The sequence below is a fragment of the Anolis carolinensis genome, unplaced genomic scaffold (genome assembly GCF_035594765.1).
Source record: "Anolis carolinensis isolate JA03-04 unplaced genomic scaffold, rAnoCar3.1.pri scaffold_12, whole genome shotgun sequence".
Classification (NCBI taxonomy): Eukaryota; Metazoa; Chordata; class Lepidosauria; order Squamata; family Dactyloidae; genus Anolis; species Anolis carolinensis.
In genome coordinates this window covers 11,061,446-11,085,286 of record NW_026943823.1, presented here as the reverse complement: position 1 = coordinate 11,085,286, position 23,841 = coordinate 11,061,446, and the positions used below count along the sequence as shown (strand labels likewise).

The following is a 23,841-nucleotide window of genomic DNA, read 5'->3' as shown; positions in this document are numbered from 1 at the left end:
GAGAGGCGGGTAAGAAATAAAATAATAATAATAATAATAATTATTATTATTATTATTATTATTATTACTAGAGTGCTTTAAAGAGAAAAAAAGTGACATGAAGGTGGAGCTGTACTGTCAAAGGCTGCTGGGACTTGGGAGTCCAACAGCATCTGAAGAGTGACATACATTCACCCATTCTCATTTTCAGTAATAGGGGAGTGTGGGGACTGTGAGCCAAAAACAACTAGAGGACTAAAAAAAGAAAGTGCTGAGTGAGGGAAAAGGATAAAAAACCCCAAACATTTCCATGAGAGGAAGTTTCCATGTGATTTTTATACAAGATTACTGATGGCAAGCAGTGCAACATAATATAGCCGCTGTTACAGCTTTCATCCTTCTCATTTTAAAGGTTTAGAACAATGAAATGTATCTGATGGGAGCTCAAAGGCTTACTGCTGAGAAAAGCTGTTGCTGGTGGTTTTGACATGAAACAGGATATTGCAAGATAGTCACCAATGTAGATGTTATCTAAACTGGATTAGATTAATCTAGGCAAAACACTTTTGTCAAAAGGGTACACAGCTTGAAAAAAAATAATTTTTGATGCTACTTTCCCCAAATCTGGATATTAGCCATGACAAGTAGATGCAACCATTCCCAGTCTGAGACCATCAAAATATATTGGACTGTAAGCCTCATAGGCACCAGATGAAAATGATAGATATTGCAGAGACACTAGGATGGAGAAAATGGTCTTAATGGGCATTTCTAGCTTTCCTTCAGGTAATAGATCCTGGAGGAAAACTAAAAAGATGTCATTATTTGTGAGCTTTCCATTGGTGCTTCCCTAGAAGATAGTGAACTATACTCCCCATTATTCCTATGCACTGGTACCTTTGGCTGGGGAAAGCCGAGTCAGACGGACTTTGGTTTGAACCAGTGAGTCAAGTCTTGGACATTTCTTGGCAGTAACCCATGTCTTGTGTCAAGAAAATTAGGATTCTGCTGCCTATAGAACTAAAGCAACTTTCCTTCATTTAAATTCATTTCACTTCTTTATTTGGTTCGGAGGCAGGCAAAATGCTCTGCAAGGCACAGAAACTTCCCTTTCCCCCAATTCTTCCCTCTTCTTATAGACAAAAAATTATAACTTGGATCCTTTTAGGACATGTTTGCTGGAAATGAGAAAGTTAAGTCCATGCTTTGTATGCGACCACACATGTATCAAGAACAAAGCCACAAGATCGTTTCTCTGAAAAGAAATGCCACTTATCTTTTTTTATTCTTGACAGAGAGAGAAATAAAATAGTCAGTTACAGAACACATTATGGCTGGAACAAGTAACCACCCAAATGCATTGTTTTTGGAGGAGTCAGAAGCAAAGTTGGTGATGCTTCCTGCATAAGTTGAGTATCTCTTATCCGAAATGCTTGGAACTAGAAGTGCTTTAAATTTCACCCCCCTCCCCGATTTTGGAAAATCTGAATTTACATATACGTATCCCATTAGATACCTTGGAGATAGTTCCAAGTCTAAACAGCTAATCTATTTATTTTTTTCTATTTATTTTATACACATAATTTGAATATAATCTTATACATTAATTTGTGCACAAAATAAAGCTTGTGTACATTCAACAACCAGAAAGCAATGGAGTCATGATCTCAATTTTTGAGGATTTCTGGATAAGAGATGCTCAACCTGTATTACATCTCCTTGGTGGCAACATGCAGAAAGGGCAGCAGACAGACAATAGCACAAAACATTACCAGATCTGCACTTGTATAAGGACCTTTAAACAAGCAAATACACCTCACACTTGTATTCTTCTGCTATAACAGAAAGGCAAGTGTATAGGGCTGCACTTTACAAAGCTGGACGATTCCAGGTGGCAGTCCTACAATAGTCCTATCTGCTTTTCTGTGGCTTTCTGTTGGAGAACACATGTTTAAAAATATAGTTAGAACAATGATGTCAAAAATTACTCATGCTCTTTGGAAACAAACCTACAAACTACAAAGAGAAGGTCAGGAGCAAAATGATTCAACTGAATGGGATTCAGGAAATCTGGCAAAAATATCAAACAGAAAGGGACTGAACTACGCTCACGACAAACTCAGCAATGACAAACTGTTGTGAAAACAAGGCCCAAGCCAAGGAGGCCTTTTGCTATCATTTTTAGTTCGCCATCCTGCTCTCTGGCTGTGATTAAAATAGATTTCAAAACAATTTTGTGGCATATTGTATGGTAGTAAGTGCAAAGACATACACTTATACAATCATTTTAAAGATTGTGAACCAAGGACGTAGGCAGAGTCCCCATCCCAAGACCTACCAAAAAGGTTTTATTAATTCTAACCCAAACTGGGAGGATACAAGGCATGTAAGTCCAAATCTAGGACTGAAAGGGACCCCAGTTGCTGCTCATGGGACTCTATCTTGCAAGGAAAGATCTTTTAAAAGGGGGGTTTGTCATTTCCTTAGAAGCAACAGCAATTGCTCAAAAGGTGAGACAGAACTGGGGACCTTATTATTCTGATCAGAGTCAGTCAAAGGTATTTAAGGGAACGACATAAATTCACGGAACTACATAATCCAATAATCTTCAATGCTCCTTCCTAGGAGTGTAGCAAGGTTGCCATCAGAATAGCCATTAGTCAATTCTGTCATTCAAGAGTCCAAGACATTCACTTCCGTTTCAACCAAATTGCTTTCCTTTTTTCCTGGAAATGGCCTGGTAACATGGTTGTCACTGAAAATGGGAAAGTCAAGCAAAAAGTGGATAATGTCATTGGACTCAAGACTCCCATGAACTTTAGGCAGCTCAGAAAAAGCTGAGGAGACACAATCAACAATATCTGGAGTGTCAAGAGCTCACCTTGCTGTGGGTAAAAAACATGATTTTTGTGGTGAGCCAGCAGATTTCCCAATCTTTGCGCAGAACTCGGTTCTTGTTTCCTTTTCTTATTGTCTGTTTTATTATCCAGAGAGAGAGGCCTTCCAAGAAAACCTCTCAAGTTTGGAAAGGTACAGCCTTTCCAAAGGCAAAAGGGGAAAAAATAGGTGCAATGCCTTGGAAAGAGAGAGCAGAGAAGAACAAGGAAAGGACACATTTCAGCTGCTGTGCTTTCTCCCAAAAATAGAAAGAGAAGTCAAGGTGTTGCTTGAGAGATGTTGAACAGAAGGCATACAAAGAAAACTAAAAAAGATGCATTGTACTTGCAAAATGACCTTTTGCAGAACTGGGAAGGAAGAATTCTTTTAGCACCACTTCCCTCTCCTGTTCAGCAGGTCTTCTAATAAAAGCTTCCTAGAGGTACTTTTGACTTTCAATATGACAAGTAGAGGACGAAATATGCAGAGAGGTCTAACTTAAACTCCAAGCAATTGCACTTGAGTATTTTTGAAACATTGAAGAAAAATAAAATAGTTCTATCTACTCATTTTGCTGAAGTTTCATGTCCTTGACTGTTTAGGGACACTGTTTCCCCCCTTTCTAAGAACACCTTGCTTGGATTATGCCCAGAAGTGCTCTGAAATACCTGTATACTGAATGGCGGTTAACTGAGGACAGGAAAAGGCACAAGGTCTGCCCTCTGAAGTGCTATAAGAGGCCTGTATACCGCTCCCAATTCAACCCAGCTCAACCAGTCAGGCTTTTAAAGCCAAGGGAGCAAGGCAATTGGGAAGGACAGAGCAAAGGAAAGGCAATGGCTGTGCGAGTTGTGACAATCAAGTAATGCTGTGGGACCTCTCTCCCTCTTGCGAAGAGGGGCCCGGTCTGTGAGGTAGACCAAAGGCTTTCCTGTTTTGGAAGCAGAAGCTCCCAACCTGCAGAGGCTCAGACCACATCAGGCTTGCAGGCCTAGGAAGCGGGCCGTGTTCAGGACGTCATCCCTCGTCAGGTAGCAGCCACAGAGCTGCCGGTAACCCGTGAAGGACTCCCGTCCGTGTAGGATCCGCCAGTTGTCCACAAACAGGGCCTGGAGGCAGAACGAGACAAGGAGAGGGAAGTGGCTACACAAAAACAGTTGCATCTGAAATTTATTGATGCCACTAGTATACGTATAAGTCAAGGGCAGATTTTGGGAGCAAAATTATAGAGCTAAAGAGGGGAAAGCACCAATGGCAGCTCACAGGGCTCTTAAGGTCTGCAGAAATATCAAAAAAGAAAGAAACCAAACTCTGGAAGCTCTTCAAGGAACCCAGGTGGACGATTTTGGATTCTGGAGTATTTTGGATTTCAGAATTCTGGATAAGAGATGCCCAGCCTCTACCGACATATGCACATCTTGCCAGGTATATATGCTAATCATAAAATAAACAACGTCTGTTATAGAATTCCAATATGCTGATGATAACATAGCCTGTGCTCATTCTAAATAAGACAGGGAAATAAGGGAGGGAAACAACAAGACAGAGAGCATCTCAGTAAAGAGCTAGTCCTGTCCTGAGAGCCACAGTGGAAGGACTGCAGAAAAGTGGATGGAATGTCATGCTGGGTCATTACCTTCCCCGGCTTCAGTTTGACCCAGAGTTCATTCTCTGGCCTCCGCAGCTCCGTGGTGAGAGTCCGGTGTGCTGCGTACCAGCGGCGTACAGTGTCATACGGTACCGTATTAATGACCGCTCTGTCATAGTTGTTGTATCTGGAAGTGGAAGAATAAATGTCATTTGTGGGTGCTTACACTCATCTTTGCAATTCCTATACAATTCCTTCACTGACAACTAGTAGTGATATATATTTGAAGCTTCAGGTAAACAGACAGGAGGCTTTCAGTATCCAAGCCAATATGACCCATGGAAGGTTGCAATTTGGATGGACATAGGGCCTTCTTCTCTTGGGCATTACTGTGTTATCTCCTGTAATTGGAGAGATGCAGAGGGACCCTTTGTATATTCACCATCCCCAATTTAACACAGAGTTTACTTAAGGATAAAATGAAGAGGCTATTTTTGAAGGCATAGAGAGATATATTTGGGTGTTATCCGGATACTGATAACACCCCACCCCCCATGCCTCCAGATGATCTCTTCTTGTGGTTTCATGTAAATATTGAAAAGCATTGGGGATAGAGTGGCACCTTGTGGGGTGCTGTATAACAACTCCTTTTTGAGGAGCAGCTATCTCCAAGCACATCTGGAACCTCAGAAATATGGGTACAGGGTAACACAAAGCAGGTTGAATGTATCCAGAATAAGTTTGTAAGAGCTCTTTTAGCTCTTTCCCCGGGATACCATTGCTTTGTTAAGGCATGAATTGGATCTTCCCTCACTTAAGGCCAGAATGCATAAGCTTATCATTTCATATGGGAAGATATTTCTGTAAATGGAGAACGAGAGTATAACAAAGTAATGATTGACAGAGCAATATAAGCAGGGAGGTTGGGCTCAATACTGGTTAGCCCTGCTCCATCAGTATTTTGATGGGTCAACAACAACCCTAATGCAGTTGAGACAAAATCTTTGAAAATGATGCATCTGACAACTTGTGGACCAGTAAACAGCAGGGTTTTATCACTTGGTATGCTCTACTAAAGAGTGACCAATATTGTCAACAATATCTTCAAGACGTAATGTCTGTAGTCCTTATTAAAGCATTTACAGCCCTGCATTTCCAAACAACGCCATCAGGCTGGCGAGAGGGAAGATATAGAGGGATCCTTCATTCCCAACGACTTTGTATTTGTGGGTTGGGGGAAAGAGAGGATTTACTGCACTATCTGTTGCATTGCCCTTAGTATAATGACTCTAGAAACAATCTTCTGGGAGCCCTTTTGGAAGAAAGGGCAGCATGGCAACAGTCAGCAGTTATCTGTGACTTGTTCGCGGATTATTCCAAAAATATAACATTAAAGGTTGCCACATTTGTAGTCACAGCCCAAAAAATCCGAGCTGAATTAGTAAAGTTCACATCAGAGGCTAGAAATGGAAATGGAGATAGTTTGGGATGATACAGATCAGACATTGTTATTGTTATCACGTCACTGCTACTGAAATTTTAAAGAGCCAGTATATGAAATAAGTTTTAATGTTTATATTGGAAAGTGCTTATTGTACTTTTAAAAATTGTATGTTATTTGATGCCATGGCCTATGGCTAGTACAATAAACCATTCATTCATTCACATCTGGAACCTGCCTGAGAGGTATGACTGGAAACACTGAAGTACTGCAGTAGGATCCCTAAATCCCCCAGGCATTCCAGAAGGATAATAATAATAATAATAATAATAATAATAATAATAATAATAATAAATAATAATTTTATTTTTATACCCCACCCCATCTCCCCGAAGGGACTTGGGGCGGCTTATATGAGATACCATGGCTGAAAGCCGCTGAGAGGACTAGAAGCACCAACAAATACCCACATCCATTGTCAGTATTAAGATGGAGATCATCCACTAAGGAAGCCTCAACTCCGTATCCTGCTTTGAAATGGTTTGAAATGGGTCAAGAAAGACTAACTTTTCTAAGGCCTGTTTGTTTTCAGCATGGATGCAGCCAGCTCAGATGGTTACTAGACACTTCACCTGATCAGGTAGAGCTCATTATTCCAAGGGTAGGTGTTCAGAACAGGTCCAACCCCGATCATGTGGTTGTGGCAGCCCCCCACGTTCTCAATGTACTCGTGTTTCAGCGGCACCTTGGTGAGGAGCTCGAAGTCGTCCGGCGCTTCCTGGAGCACCTGTTCAGCAGCATAGAAGCCATCCACCAGCAGCGTGCGGCCCCCGGTCCCTTCATGACGCAGGCAGTGCAGGACCTGGATGCTGCCGGAAGAGCCAGCGGGTCAAAGGCAGGGAGGGAAAGTCAGCCAAAGGAGGGGAAGACAAAAGAAACCAATCTTAACAGTCTCTATAAAGAACCCTGAGTGAGAATTGTTTGCCTGAGCTCTCTTCAGTCTGATATGCTTGAGATGGTTTCAGCTACAGTTTCCATTTCTCCTTCAACATCAACTCTGTTGACTGTTACATAATCGTAAGGCCTAGGAAAGTGCTTGTATTTTATATAATCGTGTCAAATACACAAAGTTCTGAAAACATTGGCACAAAATCCCTCTCTCATTCAATGTAACTGATTCTTTGCATCATGCCACCTTCTAGTCCAAAGTCAATGTTATTTAAGGCACAACAATAGTTCAGTGTCTGTTGTTTGAGCAAGGATTGAGTGACTGGAACTAAGAGACTAAATTGGAGTCTTTGGAACATGGCTGTGTTAGGACCAGGGCCAGTTTTGAAACTTTATGTAATATTTTCAGAAAAACATCAAACCCAGCATTGGAAGGACAGGGACACATAGCTCTCCTATTGATGTAGTTCTGGAAAAAGCAAACGATACCACTGTCGTAGGATTTTGTGGAAGAGTCAATCATCACCATACTGCTCTTTCCAGCAATGTTCTACTTATAAAAGGAGCAAAAAGTGCTGCTTTCGGCTGCTCCTTCTTGGCCTGGCACATACCCGCAGGGCTCCTGGAAGTAGGTGGTGTCAGTGTGACGATCCAGCGCCAGCTTGGTGTAGGCAGTGTCTCCCCGGGAAAAGTCAGAGGTGAAATGCCACATCCGGCCGTAGATGGTTTCTCTACAAGAGGAGAGGAGAAAGATCAGAAAGGACAACAAACCACTGTTCGTAAAAAGTATTTGATACTTTTTATTGATGTATTTGGACTGTTTAATATGTTGTAAGTGGGATATAAATAATAATAATAATAATAGTAATAATAATAATACCTTACTGGGATCTGCACACATCATCCAAAAATACATCACACAGTCCTAAACACTTGGGAAGTGTTCGACTTGTGATTTTGCAGTACGAAGTCCAGCATATATATCTTGTTTGCTGTGTCATACTATGTCTTTGTGTCAATAATAATAATAATAATAATAATAATAATAATAATTTGATTAACATGGATGAGTTAGCTTTTTCAATCAGGTTGGCTGGGCAGTTCTGGGGAATGTAGTCTATAACTTTTCAAATCTGTTCAAAATTATACCTGACACATAAAGCCAAAGTAGATGGGTGTAATGACTGTTCATGTAAATATGCCAACAATACAATCCCAGTTCACTAACAATACCCAAACAACTGATTTCGTTAGATGATTTCTCAATAGTAGGACTCACAAAATCAAACTCTTGAGTGTGCATAGACGTGCATTAATGGAGGATCAGACAAATCACATGAATGCATTTATTTATGTTATTTATATATAGTTTATATGTAACAGTATATCCATATATACTTCAAATTTTCCCCTAGTTTAGTTTATTGGCTATGGCTGAAAATATGATCTATTAAGGCACCCACAAATTAAGGCTATGAAGTTCCAAGGCTCAGCTTTAAGCAGCCAAGCGTAACTAGATGAGAGGAGCAAACTGTGCTTGGATACAATGCTGACATGGATTAAAGTTTCACAAATTCTGCTCTTCCCAGTCTTTTGGACTTCAGCTCCCAGAAACCCAAAACAGCTAAAGCTTCTGGGAGTAAAAGTCCAAAACATCTGGAGGACTAGAGTTTGAGAATGACTGAGACAATCCCAAAGCAAGGAAACTGCCTGGAACGTATTTAAACAAGCCATTGTGAAAGAGCGTAGGCAGGCAACTGGTTGCAAACTCCTTCTCTCCTAGTTCTCAAGGACAAACTAAGGTCAGTTTGGCAATTTCATTTTAATTGGGTGGAAAAATGAATTCCCTTGCCCTTTCTGCCAGCAGCACGGTTTGATCCTTAACTCTCCCAAGGCTAAGGTCGCCCTCATGAACATTCTTGTCAAAACAGGAAATATCGCTCTCTCTGACACTCAAACATTCCCAGGCTGCAGAAAGAACGCATGCCTCGGCTTTAGATGCTCCTGGAAAAAGCTCTGAACCTACTTCTTCAAAGAAAATATTTTTTTCTGCCCCAAAGCCTAGGAGGTAACAACAACAAAGGGGGTGTTTAGACTAGGCTCCAAAGTGGGATCTTTAGACTAGACTCCAAAGTGACACATTTCTCTTTGAGCCAAAATGAGCAATGATCTAAGCTGCATAACTCTTGACTCTCAACCGATAAAGAAAAGGTTTAGCAAGCAAGATAGCTAAAATCTCTTAGACTGCAAGCCAGGTCAAGAGCATTGTCAACTCTGTCCATTATCTGTATCAGAAAATACAACCGAAGTTGGGTGGTTGTGAGTTTTCCAGGCTGTATGGCCATGTTCCAGAAGCATTCTCTCCTTATGTTTCAGACCCTTCAACCTCTGAGGATGCCTGCCATAGATATGGGCAAAACGTCAGGAGAGAATGCTTCTGGAACATGGCCCTACAGCCCAGAAAACTCACAACAACCCAGTGATTCCGGCCATGAAAGCCTTCGACAACACAATTGAAGTTACTTTATCAAATGGTCTTTGATCCTATTCAGTCCACAATACATTTGTAAAACTAAGGCGCTATTCTTCTGGAGGATGCACGTTAGAAGATAGAATCTATGTACATATTTTGGAGAACACATAAATACTACATTCAGGCAGAAATTGAGTCACATCTAAAGAACCTTACAGAGAACATATTAATCAAATCTGCAGAAGCCAAAGCCACAAATGTGGAAGGACAACTATAACACCAGGTCCTCAAAAGAAATAAGAAGGACATTCAGGTAGGTTTATAAAGCAGAACGTTTGAAAGAGTGAGCCAGGGGATGTAACGTTAACTGATTTGTTTCAATAATGGTATGTTTGAGCCTATTTTAGTATTTATATTTTGTAGGTTTTAAGATTGTGAGCCGCTTTGGGTCTCAACAAAGAGAGAAACGTGGGGAATAAATAAATACATTAACAATAAAACAGTACCAGCAGTAACATATTTACAAATCAACTGTAGAGTTACCTTATCAAGCTAATCCTTTCGGCTAAAATCTCGGTGTCCTCTTTAGTGGGGGGAACGTTTTCCACAAAGGCAATCCCGTAGAGCAAGAAGTTCTGCAGGAACTCCCTCAGGCCTTCGTTGGTCTCCAGGAAGCTCTGGCACTCGACGGAGGGCACCTGGGCCTCCTGGTAAATCCGGGCGTTCCAGAGCATGCGCGGGTGCATGACCTGCTGCTTCTGCCCCTCGTAGCTGTTCTTCACCAGCCATTCCAGACCATACCGGGTCACATGGCCATCGGGCCCTCGAGATAGCAGAGGAGAGGCAGGATGAGTTCAAGGGTCCTTGCAAATAGCTTTCATATTTTCAGCTTTCATATTTCAGACCATTTCTGTTATAAGTGCAAAACCAAACTACTGTATAAGTTAACCTCATGCAATAGTCAAGAACAAGTTTGGGGGCCATAACTATGGATTTTGGTGTGACCCATAGATAAGTCGAAGGTAATTCTGTAGAGAGGGAAAAGGCATATTTCAAGAGACCATTTTCATGCCCAGGTATTAAACAAGGCCAGTAAGAAGTCCTTCATTGGATGCTTTTAAACAAGTCAGGGGTACCTTGTTTGTCCTTTTCTTTGAACTAGATGGTCCATGTGGTCTCTTCCAACTCTATTGTTGTATTAAGCAGGGTCAGTGTTTCTTTTGGGTTCTCCCAGGATGAACTAAGCTCTTGCCTTTTGCCATTCTATCCAGGTAAGGGAATAACTCCCTTTAAAAAAGTATTGATATGTACTTACATGGATAAGTCAACCTATGGATTGGATAAGTAACTCCATTGATAATTCAACCCATGTAAGTACATATAAAGTACTTACATGGATAAGCCAACTCATGTTAGTACATGTAAAGTACCTACATGGATAATTCAACCCATGTAATTACACATAAAGTACTTACATGAATAAGTCAACCTATGGATAAGTACCTACATGGATAAGCCAACTCATGTAAGTACATGTAAAGTACTTACGTGGATAAGCCAAACTATGGATAAGTACCTACATGGATAATTCAACCCAGAAGGAGATAATAAGGTGTTTCCCCAATGAAAACCCACAAGTTTTTATTCTCAACCATTTTGGCAGAAACAGCCTACATAATTCCTGTTCCAGACACTGACAAGGTGAGAAAAGCATGAGTCTTGAGAACACAAATCTCTAAAAAATGCTGATTCAAAAGATTTGGCAACCGCCATAGAAGGGCATCCTTCCGTGCCGTCTTCACCTGAAAATAAACATGTCAGAAACTTACAGGTGAGAAAGAGCGTGGTCTCGTCCACTCTGACCGTCTTTGGCCGGATGCAGAGGTCCACGCTGGCTGTGTCCAAGCTGCGCTGGTTGGTCTTCGTGTTGTAGCAGGACGCAGAGCGACAGTGGTCCCGGAGCCAGACGTAATCAAAGCGCATGAGGGTTTCTCCGTATTTCAGCTCTAGAAAGGGGACACACAACACCGGCATCAGAATGAGCAGCGAGAAGGATTTTTCCCCACCTCTTCCCAATTCAAATACATTGCATAAAGCAAGTAGTAAATTGTGGCTCCGTGTCAATAGTCCAAAACTGCAGGAAACTGTGCTGATTCAATTTTCATCTACTAGGAGCAGGTCTTTTGTAAAGCCAATGTGTCTTAATTGCCCACTGAAGACTAAACCATCCAGATATTTTTGCACTTATATAATGCATACTACATTGTGGACATCAAGCATATATATACTGTTGCTTGGAAAATTTTATTGTCCTGCAATTAAATTAAGAGGTGACAGAGATGATGGCTACAATTTAAGAAGTTTCAATAAGTCATCTTCATCATATAACTGAGCCCCCAGTGGCATAATGGGTTAAACCCTTGTGCCAGCAAGACTGATAACTAAAAGGTCAGTGGTTCAAATACGAGGAGCAGGATGAGCTCCTGTCTGTCGGCTCTAGCTCCCCATGATAGAAATCTCCCACAGGATGGTAAAACATCAAACATCCAGACATCTCCTGGGCAACATCCTTGCAGACAACCAATTCTCTCACTCCAGAAGTGACTTGCAGTTTCTCAAGTTGCTCCTGACACACACAAAAATCATATCACCACAATGACATGTTACCTACATTATACCATGTAACCAAATTGGGGGGGGGGGGGGGGGAATCTGTTCCTGGTTTGAAAGTGTTATTTCCTGTTTAATTGTGTGGTACATACTTTGAAAGTAGTTATTATATTCCAGAAACTTTGTTTTTGTGGCTGCCACAAACCATGTTGAATTGATTGAGATTCGAGGAGAGATTAATTGAAAAACGAGAGCAAAATGTGCTGCAGGACATCCCCCAAAAACAAAGTTTTTGCAGTTTAGTAAACCTTTTCCATGTTTTTATGAAAGAACCAATTAGGAAATGACATGGATAACCCAGGAACAAAAAACATATTACATTGTGTTATCAGAGACATTAGTCTTCTCAGCACTATTTACTGGGAAAAACAGCCAGAAGGATGCTATTAAATTCACATCTGTCCTGTGGACTTCTCGTGGGCATCTGGTTAGCCCACTTAATGAACAGGGAGCTGGACTCAATAGGAGAGTGGCCTGATCCCAAAAGGGCTTTTTATCCTATTCTAATGAAATTATATCTCACATGAATCATAAATAACACACTCAAAGCATATCCTTGGTGCAGCTTTTCTGCAAAAAGAAACCCAGGTGTTCCTACAAAGTGCCTCGCTTCCTCCCCAGTCTGGCAACTTACCCAAGTGATCCTGGTTTAACTGCCAGGCACAGTTCCATGACTCTGGGGCTGTGTGGTGCCAGTAGGCCAGGCCTGGGACAACTGTCCTGAAGCCCAACTGCCATGGGATCCCAGCATCCAAGTCCCTTTTCAGCAGGCGCTGGGGGCTGGAGACGAGGCGCAGGAGGCGGCGTCCCCACATCCTAGGAAACGGAGCCTGAAAGAGAGACCGGGGGGGGGGGGGCAGGGGGGGAGAGAAAGAGCACTCACTGGGGATAATGGGTGCATGTGTCCGACACATTTGGAGAGCACTGGGCTGTGTTTGAGTCTAAGAGAGACCCAAAGAGAAGAAAATTGTGACCGTTTGGAAAGCTGACAGTCATCTCCCTGAGTATTTTATTTCAGTATTTTATTTATATACTCATTTATTCAGTATAGTCATCATTCAATTGATATTGTTAGGAATTGTAGGAGTTGAAGTCCAAAACAGACCGAGAAATAATTATTGTAGCGGCTCCAGCCACCATTTAAATAGGCAGATTTAACTAGGTAGTTAGGTAAAAGTAAAGGTTTCCCCCTGACATTAAGTCCAGTCGTGTCCAACTCTGAGGATTGGTCTCATCTCCATTTAGAGCCGAAGAGCCAGCGTTGTCTGTAGACGCCTCCAAGGTCATGTGGCTGGCGTGACTGTATGGAGCGCCGTTACCTTCCTGCCGGAGCTGTACCTATTGATCTACTCACATTTGCATGTTTTGGAACTGTTAGGTTGGCAGAAGCTGGGGCTAACAGTGGGCGCTCACTCCGTTCTCCAGATTCGAATTTGCGACCTTTTGGTCCGCAAGTTCAGCAGCTCAGCGCTTTAACAAGCTGTGCCATCGGGGGCTCCACAAGTAGGTAGTTAGACAGGTTTAACTGCATTGATTAATTCAATCTTTTGTCTCCAAATGCTCCCTCGCTTCTGTTCCTAAGACAAACAAAGTCTCTTTGGAGGTAAAATGACCCCAAATGTGGAAAAAGATTACTTCTATTTGAGCATAAACACATTTCTGGATTTGGGGCCCCCGAGACTATCCCTGGGAATCGCTTGCCAGCCATATTTCCTCCCTCTGATTTAGGATGCACTGGGGTCTTTTGCTGCAAAAGTGGGAGATGTTCATTAAGCCACGGTGCAATTAATAGCCTGCAGATCTATTCTCCTAATAAGAAACAGCCCCTCCGAGTCCCAGGAGATGTCAGTTGAGCAGGAAACAGAAAAAGGGAATTATAGTCCTGGTCCTTGTGACAACAGTCACGTAAACGGTCTGATATAACAGATCAGTTTGGTGCATCTGGCAAGGTTTGCAGAAGAGCCAGAAAGGCTTTGTACAGCCAACCTGGGTCCAGATAGGAAACGGGAGAGAACAGAACTGGCTGCATAGTGGGAATTCCATTTGGGGACATGGAAAGTTGACTGAATATTAGGCCAGATTAGGTGGATTGCCTGACTCAGAATAAGACTTTCCGAACATAAAGCACACACTCCAATACTGCACTATTCATGAGAGATTATTCAAGTTTTTAAATTTATGTCCTGTCTTTCTCCTAAGGCTGGGATTCAAGAACATCATTTTAAAAGATGCAGAAAAAGTAAGAAGTTTGTTGAAAATACTTTTAAACAGACAATATTGTTAAAACAGAAATGAATTGATAACATAACCATTTGATTTACAGCACCCAGTCACTGCCACAAACCATGTCGAATGGGTTGAGACTCAAGAAGATATTCATTGAGAAACTATAGCAAAATGTACACAACATACAAACTATCTACAGGCCTACGAAGAAAATCCAACAAATGCTACGTTCAGCAAAGGGCAAGAGGGATCCTCTCACCTCTGCAGGAGTCTACCGTATACCATGCAGCTGTGGACAAGTCTACAGAGGGAACACCAAATGCAACAACATTGCCTGGACACAAAAGAAGGAACATGAAAGGCACTGCAGACTCACTCAACCAGAGACGTCAGACATAGCAGAGCACTTGATGAACCAACCTGGACACAGCATATTATTTGAGAACGCAGAAATGCTGGACCACTCTCACAACCACCATGTCAGACTACACAGAGAAGCCATTGAAATACATAAGCATGTGGACAATTTCAACAGAAAGGGAAAAAAAACCATGAAAATGAACAAAATCTGGCTGCCAATATTTTAAAAACTCTAAAATTAGAACAGTAAATAAAGAACAACAATCTGAAACAGATAAATTCCAGACATGAATCAATCAGGGCCAGCTAACACCTCTGAACAAAGGATTCCCCCAGGCAGGAAGAAGCCAGGCCTTGAAGCTGGCAAGGCCATTAATGCTTATCAAGGTGATTAACTACCTTGTTTTCCCGAAAATAACACATCCCCTGAAAATAAAACCTAGTAGAGGTTTTGCTGAGTTGCAAAATATAAGGCCTCCCCCAAAAGTAAGACCTAGCAAAGTTTTTGTTTGGAAACATGCCCACCGAACAGAACACCAGAGCATGCAGGATCGATAAATGCATGTACCATAGATTGTTGTACATGAAAATACAGTAGTGGTAGTAACAAGAAATTCTTGATAGGATTCACAGTTTGTCTGGTTATGCTGGTTTGTGATGACAACTACTGTACAGTATATAAATATTCTTTTTTTGTTAAACAATAAATGTGAATTCTTCTTTGTGGAAAAATAAGACATCCCCTGAAAATAAGACCTAGCACATCTTTGGGAGCAAAAATTAATATTTTATAAGACACTGTCTTATTTTCGGGGAAACAGGGTACAACCTTCACACTGGCCTGAAACAGACAAGAGTTCTTTCTCCCACCCTGGACCTTCCACAGATATATAAACCCCACTTTTAGTTTCCGATATACCCCACAACCTCTGAGGATGCCTGCCATAGATGTAGGTGAAAAAGTCAGGAGAGAATGCTTCTGGAACATGGCCACACAGCCCAGAAAACGCACAACAACCCAGTGATTCCAGCCATGAAAGCCTTCGCCAACACATATAGCAAAATGTGCTGCGGGATTAATACACTTTTCCCATGTTGTTATGATAGAACCAATTAGGTAATGACATTTATAAGCCAGGAACAAAAACCCTGTTGCACAGTGTTATGAAATGAATATGATATAGTTTCTCCTCAAAACCAACCTCTGCCTATCTTAGCTTCTAAATGAACACAAATGAATGCAAAGTAATTAAGAATTGGCTCAGTGAAAGAGGCTCACCTTAAAACATTGGGGAAATTTTCATATAGTTCAAAAATGAGTTTCTTAAGTCGACGGAGCATCTAACTTGCGTAGTTTACAGAGATGGCAAAAAGTCATTCTAATCCCCAAGGAATGCTCACAAAGCCCCAACTGGCCTTATCTGCTTAAGGAAAAGCCAAGGCTGGAATGGCAACAATGCCAGTAAAGCAAGGGAGAGGCTTGCGAAACTGTTTAAGGGATTTCAGGTTCGTCAAGGTTTCAAGGCTGGCCATGTAAATTTGCACACAATTGGGAAACAAAACACAGATCCAGAGTATGATTTCAGCCACATAGAAAGCCTGGTGCAGATGCATCCTAGGTCAATTTAAACTTGTCCAATGAAAGAAACAATTTTGTCTCATTCATATTAGCGGAGTGTGAGTTAAGACAGAAAGACATGTTTTGCTGACCAATTTCCTTTCTCAATTCTGTAACATGGGGGGGGGGGCAATTCACATTATGGTAAACTATGTCAAACAAAAAAGTTGGGGTAAGTACAAGTAGTGAAATGTATAGAGTAAACACAACTTCTAGGTATGAAAGTTAAACATATTAAACTGAAGAATGCAAGCAAAAAACAGCACTTCGTGATCTGCTACAGGATTAGTTTTCAGATCCTAAATTCCTAGAAAGCAGCTCAGGAAACACACACACACAAAATAAGCAAAGATGAGCATAATTCATTTTGACAAGGAGTTCCCTCCAAGCAGCTATGAGAAACTATGAGGACTTTGATTCCCAGAGTTTGAGGATATATGGTAAATCTACAGCAAGGAACTGAGAAGTGTTTCCAAACTTCTCAAAGGTCTGGAGAACAAGACCTATGAGGAGCAGCTTAAAGATATGGGTATATTTAGTCTGCAGAAGAGAAGGCTGAGAGGAGACATGATGAGATCCATGTATGAATATGTGAGGGGGAGTCATAGGGAGGAGGGAGCAAGCTTGTTTTCTGCTGCCCTGAAGACTAGGACACGGAACAACGGCTTCAAACTACAGAAACTACAGAAACGGCTTCAAACGACATTCTCAGGATCTGTGTTTTGTTTCCCAATTGTGTGCAACCTTGCATGGTCAGCCTTGAATCCTGAACATTGGGAAGAACTTCCTCACTGTGAGAAGGGCTGTTCAGCAGTGGAACTCTCTGCCCCGGAGTGTGGTTGAGGCTCCTTCTTTGGAGGTTTTTAAGCAGAGGCTGGATGGCCATCTGTCGGGGATGCTTTGAATGAGATTTTTCCTGTTTCTTAGCAGAGTAAGGTTGGACTAGATGGCTGACAAAGTCTCTTCCAACTCTATGATTCTATGGTTCCATGTTTGCTCCGACGAACCTGTTGTGTGGTTCCTTGTTACTGAGCACCCACCGAGGTCCTGAGCTGTTATCTGCGTTCCCATGCAGTCTCTATCTCCTTTCCCATCCCAACATCGAAGGCTGCCAGAGACAGACTACAAGGCTTTGCGGTTAAAGGACCCATAGCTCTGGATCTAATTTCACATGCTTGTTTCCATGCAGTCTTGGATCACATCCAGGCAGCCTCTCTTAGTGCCTTTTGCACTAATTCAGGATGTTGAAGGAGCTAAAGATAAAACTCACACCCTAAATCATATTCATAACTATTTTAAAAACATTTGTAGCTTTTTGGTGAGTTAGTGTAGATATCTTTGAGAACCCTGGATGTCCTAAACTCTAAAATCAGGACAGTAAATAAAGAACAACATTCAGAAAATAAGGGAATTCCAGACAGGAAACAATCAGGGCCAGCTAACACTTCCTAACAAATTCCCCCAGGCAGGGAGTAGCCAGGCTTTGGAGCTGCAAGGCCATTCAATGCTAATCAAGCTGGCCAATTGCAACATTCACACTTGCCTCAAACAGACAAGAGTTCTTTCTCCCACCCTGAACATTCCACAGATATAAAAACCTCACTTGCCTAGTTTCCAACAGACCTCACAACCTCTGAGGATGCCAGTCACAGATGTGGGCGAAACGTCAGGAGAGAATGTTTATGGAACACGGCCAGACAGTCCAGAAAACTCACAGCAACCCATGGCTCTCTTTGTGGCCCCTTCCTTCCTTCCTTCCCCTTATTCACAAGCCACCTTTCTTCCCCAGTGGCATCACAGAAGGCCACTTCACCTAGCAACAGCTAATCCAATGACCTCACAAAGGGCCAATCTTTCACCTAGCAAGAAAGGCAAACAAATTTTGACTTTTTAGATATACAGTGTATATATGTGTGTGTGTATACTGTATATACTCGATTATAAGTCGACCCGAATATAAGCTGAGGCACCTAATTTTACCACAAAAAAACTGAGAAAACATTGACTCCAGTATAAGCCGAGAATGGTAAATTTCAGAAATAAAAACAGATACCAATAAAATTACATTAATTGAGCATCAGTAGGTTAAATGTTTTTGAATATTTACATAAAGCTCTAATTTAAGATAAGATTGTCCAACTCTGATCAAATCATTATTCTCATCTTCTTCAATGTAAATGTGCTTATGTATCCTTTTAATAATAGTGGAGTAAAATAATACATGTAATAATAATATTAATAAATACAGGAAAATAATACATGTAATAATAGAATAAAATAATAAATGCAATAATAATAATAAGATCAGAGTGAAATAATAAATGTATTAATAATAATAATAAAATAGAGTAAAATAAATGTAATAGTAGTAGCAATAATAGAGAAAAAAATAAATGTAATAATACCAATAATAATAGAGAAAAATAATAAATGTACCATATATTCTCAAGTATAAGCTGACTCAAATATAAGCCAACCAGAACCCTCACCCGAGTATAAGCCGAGGGGAGCTTTTTCAGTCTTAAAAAAAGGGCTGAAAAACTAGGCTTATACTCGAGTATATACAGTATATATTACACTTTTCATATTTGTATATTTATATATTGTTTTTCATACTTCCAGATACTCCAAAAGAATGCTGCTGTCAAAAGAAGAGCATATTGAACTAATGGCCAGTTCAGGGACCTGTTGCAAGTTTGCAATGGATGTTAACAGGAAACTTGGCAAACACATCACACAGGACACTGTTGCCAAACGTATCAAAAGGTGCAAGAAAACTGTAAGGGTTTTGCAAAACTTTGTATTGAACGTTTTGTAAGGAAAGGTACATTCAGCTACAATGTCCCATTTCCCCTCTTTGTGGCAACTTTTGGGACACACTGTATATTTCAAAACATTATTTACAAACAGATCAATGCTGCTTGCGCTTCAAAGGATGGAGCCTTTGGAGAGGGAAGATGAATATCCTACACTGTCGAGTTAATACAGTTTGACACCGCTTTAGTTGCCATGGCTCAATGCTATGGAATCACAGGAGTCATAGTTTTCTGAGGCACCAGCAGTACTTAGCATAGAAAGCTAAAGACCTTGCAAAACTACATCTCCCACGATTCCATAACATTGAGCCATGGCAGGTAGAGTGGGATAAAATTGTGTTAATTCTACAGAGCAGATGCACTCCAAGATGTTTTTTTCCTCTCTCATAATACTAGAACCTAGTAGATCATCCAATGAAGTGGAATAATCAGACGTTCAAGTTAAATAATAAGAAGATCATTCAGCCATACAGTTAAAGTGGTGTCAAACTGCTTTCATTCAACAGTGTAGATGCACCCAGGGTTACAAAAATCACAGACCAATTTTAAAAAGGGAAAATCAACAACTGAAGTAACGTCCCTATCCCAACTCGGTGTATTGACTCATAACTACAGTAGAGTCTCACTTATCCAACATAAACGGGCCGGCAGAACGTTGGATAAGTGAAAATGTTGGATAATAAGAAGGGATTAAGGAAAAGCCTATTAAATTCAAATTATATTATGGTTTTACAAATTAAGCACCAAAAACATCATGTTTTACAACGAATCAACAGAAAAAGTAGTTCAATACATGGTAATGTTACTGTATTTTTACTGTATTTACTGTATTTATGAATTTAGCATGAAGACATCGCAATGTATTGAAAACATTGACTACAAAAACATTGATTACTAAAAATTGACTACAAATAAAGATAGAATTGCATAAAATGAACGTACAATAACAACATTGTCAGAGGTTAAATCCATAAAAACTTCAATCCTTACTACCTAGAGAAACATCTGGGCAGGAGGCAGACTGCGTTGAATAATCCAGAATGTTGGATAAGCAAAGGCTGGATAAGCGAGACTCTGCTGTATTCTTAACTCAAGTTTTAAGACTTTTCTGAAGTTTCAAAACAATCACCTGTCAAGCAAGACACAACGTTACCTCCAAGCTTCAGCCAAACAGGAGCCAGAGAGACCATTTGCCGATCCGATCAGGCAGGAAAGTCTTCAAGAAATGGAACTAGTCAAACATCCATCAGAAGCGGCTGGGCTGGACCTGATATGAGAGGCTGAATAGGAAAAAGAAGGCAGAGAAAGAGAGGAAAGAAAGTTCAAACTGATCCCCAAATGGAGATAAGAGCAAAGGGACAAGCTGACCAGAGAAAAGCTGAGCAGGCAGAGTCTCTTGTTGCTCAGAAACAGAGCAGATCTAAGATGGCAAAACAGTGCTTCGCTAATAACCCTTTATCCCCTCCCTGCTGCTGCTTAGTCGAGGGGTTGGCTTGTTATTGAAAAAGGGAGGGGAGAAGGAAAAATAGACTTCAGGTCTCCAGGGAGGAAAAAGTAAATTCTTATTGGATAGAGTCAGCTATAGCTTTAAGCAAGAAATAATACTTAAGATATTGCCTACAGTCAGAGAGACATGCCTTTGTGTTGTTGAAGACATTCATGGCCAGAATTACTGGGTTGCTGTGAGTTTTCCAGGCTGTATGGCCATGTTCCAGAAGCATTGTCTCCTGACGTTTCGCCCACATCTATGGCAGGCATCCTCAGAGGTTGTGAGGTCTGTTGAAAACTAGGCAAGTAGGGTTTATATATCTGCGGAAAGTCCAGGGTGGAATAAAGAACTCTTGTTTATTCCAGGCAAGTGTGGATGTTGCAATTGGCCAGCTTGATTAGCATTTAATGGCCTTGCAGATTCAAAGTCTTGCTGCTTCCTGCCTGGGGAAATCCTTTGTTAGGAGTGTTAGCTGACCCTGATTGTTTCCTGTCTGGAATTTCCCTATGTTCTGAATGTTGTTCTTTATTCAAAGCCTGGCTGCTTCAGATTCAAAACCTGGCTGCTTCTTGTCTGAGGGAATCCTTTGTTGGGAGGTCTTAGCTGTGACAATTCCAACAACCACCATGTCAGACTAAACAGAGAAGCCATTGAAATCCACAAGCATGTGGACAATTTCAACAGAAAGGAGGAAATAATGAAAATGAACAAAATCTGGCTACCAGTATTAAAACATTCTTAAATCAGGCCAATAAATAAAGAACAGTGGAACTCTCTCCCCGGGGCTGTGGTGGAGGCTCCTTCTTTGGAGGCTTTTAAGCAGAGGCTGGATGGCCATCTGTCGGGGGTGCTTTGAATGCGATTTCCTGCTCCTTAGCGGGGGGTTGGACTGAATGGCCCATGAGGTCTCTTCCAACTCTACTATTCTATGATTCTATGATTCTATGAACAATACTCAGAAAACAGGGGATTTCCATACAAGTAATAATCACGGCCAGCTAATACCTCTTCTTCCAATCTGAGTGTTAGTTCAAATCGCACCTGGGAAATATTTACCTGCCCAAATGTTGTTCTCATCCATCACCCCTGACCTCTGTGTACATATATATTACATAGAGCTCCTGGTCTGCTTTATAAAGAAACAATTCCCAGTCCTTAAAAAGGCTATTTCAGCAGCAGCTTTGGACTCCAGATTTGAGTGAAAAGTCCAACTCTAAAACTTGGCTGAGCTCCTGGCGAAGAAATTAAGAAGCCGATCAAAGGGCAAGCTAGAGACAGGGCGGGCTTTGCAACTATTTATTTATTTAGGCCTAAATTTAATGACAGCCAGAAGCTAACTCAGCTGATTTTCCCACGGATTTTGCTGTCTGGCTCCACTTGAAAGCTCCCATTCCTCTCTCAGCAACAGCACCACAGATAAGTGCAAAGGGTGCATCTCCACTGCAGAAGGAATGCAGTTTGACACCACTTGGGACTGCCATGGCTCAAGGCTATGGAACCCTGAGAGCTGCAGTTTTACAATATGTTTAGCCTTTTCTCCCAAAGAGGCCCAGTGTTTTGGACTTCATAGAATCAAAGAGTTGGAAGAGACGTCGTGGGCCATCCAGTCCAACCCCATTCGGCCAAGAAGCAGGAAAATCACATTCAAAGCATCCCCGACAGATGGCCATCCAGCCTCTGTTCAAAAGCCTCCAAAGAAGGAGCCTCCATCACACTCTGGGACAGAGAGTTCCACTGCTAAACAGCTCATTAGTTCTTCCTAATGTTCAGATAGAATCTCCTTTCCTGTCATTTGAAGCCGTTGTTTCACGTCCTAGTCTCCAGGGCAGCAGAAAACAAGCTTGTTCCCTCTTCTCTATGACTTCCCCTCACATCTTGATCCATGGCTCTCATAATGTCTACTCTCAGCCTTCTCTTCTGCAGACTAAACATGCCCAGCTCTTTAAGCTGCTCCTCATAGGGCTTGTTCTCCAGACCCTTGATCCTTTTAGTCGCCCTCCTCTGGACACTTTCCAGCTTCTCAACATCTCCCTTCAATTGCGGTGCCCAGAAATGGACACAGTGTGATTCCAGGTGTGGTCTGACCAAGGCAGAATAGAGGGGGAGCATGACTTCCCTGGACCTAGACACTAGATTCCTCTTGATGCAGGCCAAAATCCCATTGACTTTTTAAGCTGCCGCATCACATTGTTGGCTCATGTTTTAACTTGTTCTTCACAAGGACTCCAAGATCTTTTCCACACGTCCTGCTGTCGAGCCAGGAATTATTCCCCATTCTATATCTTTGCATTTCATTTTTTTCTGCCTAAGTGGAGTTTCTTGCATTTGTCCCTGTGGAACTTCATTTTGTTAAGTTTTGGCCAATCATCTCTCTAATCTGTTAAGTTCGTTTTGAATTCTTCTCCTGTCTTCTGGAGTATTAGCTACCGCTGAGCTGCTGAACTTGTGGACCGAAAGGTCTGTGGTTTGAATCCAACAAGTGGGGTGAGCTCCCGCTGTTAGCCCCAGCTCATGCCAACCTAGAAGTTTGAAAACAGTAGATCAATAGGTACCGCTCCAGCGGGAAGTTAACAGCGTTCCATGCAGTCATGCCGGCCCCATGACCTTGGAGGTGTCTACGGACAACACCGGCTCTTCGGCTTAGAAATGGGGATGAGCACCAACTCCCAGAGTCGGACATGACTAGACTTTGTCAGGGGAAAACCTTTACCTTTACCTATGGCAGTTGAAGTGGTGCCAAAACTGCATGCATTCAATAGTGCAGCCTCCTTTCTTCCCAGGGAATAAAACTCTGCCCATGCTCAGAGGCACTCTTTTCTTCTTTAGCTTCACGTGCTCCATGCACTCAATGAGACACATCTCCAAAATCTCCTAAAAAGCCTGCACTTGATCATTATAATAATATATTATTATTATTATTATTATTATTATTAGGAGCTTAATCTCTCTCTTACCTTTCAAGCTCTCCCTCCTGGGTCGCACAGCCCCGCCCCTTTAGGAATGATCACCATCGAGTCCAAAAGGAAGAGCGGCTTCCCAGGAAGTGAGGGGACTGCCTGGGAGAGAAGACATTTCCGGCTTCCAATGGAACACTGCGTGGCAAATCGAGGCGCTGATGGGCTGAGTTCTCCTTTGTGCCCCGCTTATGGAAACCGGAAGTGATGCCAATAGATGCCTGTGGTCGACTATAAACCCAGGGGATGAGTCCTCTTTGGAGTGAGCAGCTCTTGTTTGGAAGTTGGTTTTAAGTCCAGGGATACGGCTATATAATGCAGTTTGAAACTGCGTTATGTGATCAGTGTAGACGCATCTGGTGCAATTTGGACTGCACTTTATGGGGGTTTGCATTGACCCTG

At 41.7% G+C, this 23,841-nt stretch overlaps 1 protein-coding gene across 4 annotated transcripts; it reads right to left on the bottom strand.

Annotated features, from left to right (window-relative positions):
* Positions 1-1,229: 1,229 nt before the first annotated feature.
* tmlhe (trimethyllysine hydroxylase, epsilon) lies at positions 1,230-23,569 on the bottom strand. 4 transcript variants are annotated; one of them, XM_062963650.1, is made up of 9 exons: positions 23,440-23,569; positions 20,126-20,276; positions 12,611-12,806; positions 11,136-11,312; positions 9,850-10,129; positions 7,445-7,564; positions 6,518-6,754; positions 4,493-4,631; positions 1,230-3,965 (listed from the first exon to the last, which is right to left on the bottom strand). In XM_062963650.1, the coding sequence occupies exons 3-9, from the start codon at positions 12,789-12,791 to the stop codon at positions 3,834-3,836; spliced, it is 1,266 nt and encodes a 421-aa protein (XP_062819720.1). In that variant the 5' UTR covers positions 12,792-12,806; positions 20,126-20,276; positions 23,440-23,569; the 3' UTR covers positions 1,230-3,833. The 4 variants fall into 4 exon arrangements, with proteins under 4 accessions (XP_062819720.1, XP_062819719.1, XP_062819721.1 ...); XM_062963649.1 differs by having other exon boundaries at positions 20,150-20,276; XM_062963651.1 differs by lacking the exon at positions 20,126-20,276 and having other exon boundaries at positions 23,440-23,516.
* Positions 23,570-23,841: the final 272 nt, after the last annotated feature.

Bases quoted from the DNA above. Each gene is read 5' to 3' on its own strand.
- tmlhe (XM_062963650.1), bottom strand. From the start codon at position 12,791: ATGTGGGGACGCCGCCTCCTGCGCCTCGTCTCCAGCCCCCAGCGCCTG. The intron at 10,130-11,135 runs GTAAGTTTCTGA...TGCTATCTCGAG, and splicing joins GACCACGCTCTTTCTCACCT to GGCCCGATGGCCATGTGACC. The intron at 3,966-4,492 runs GTAATGACCCAG...TTCTGCCTCCAG, and splicing joins TCAAACTGAAGCCGGGGAAG to GCCCTGTTTGTGGACAACTG.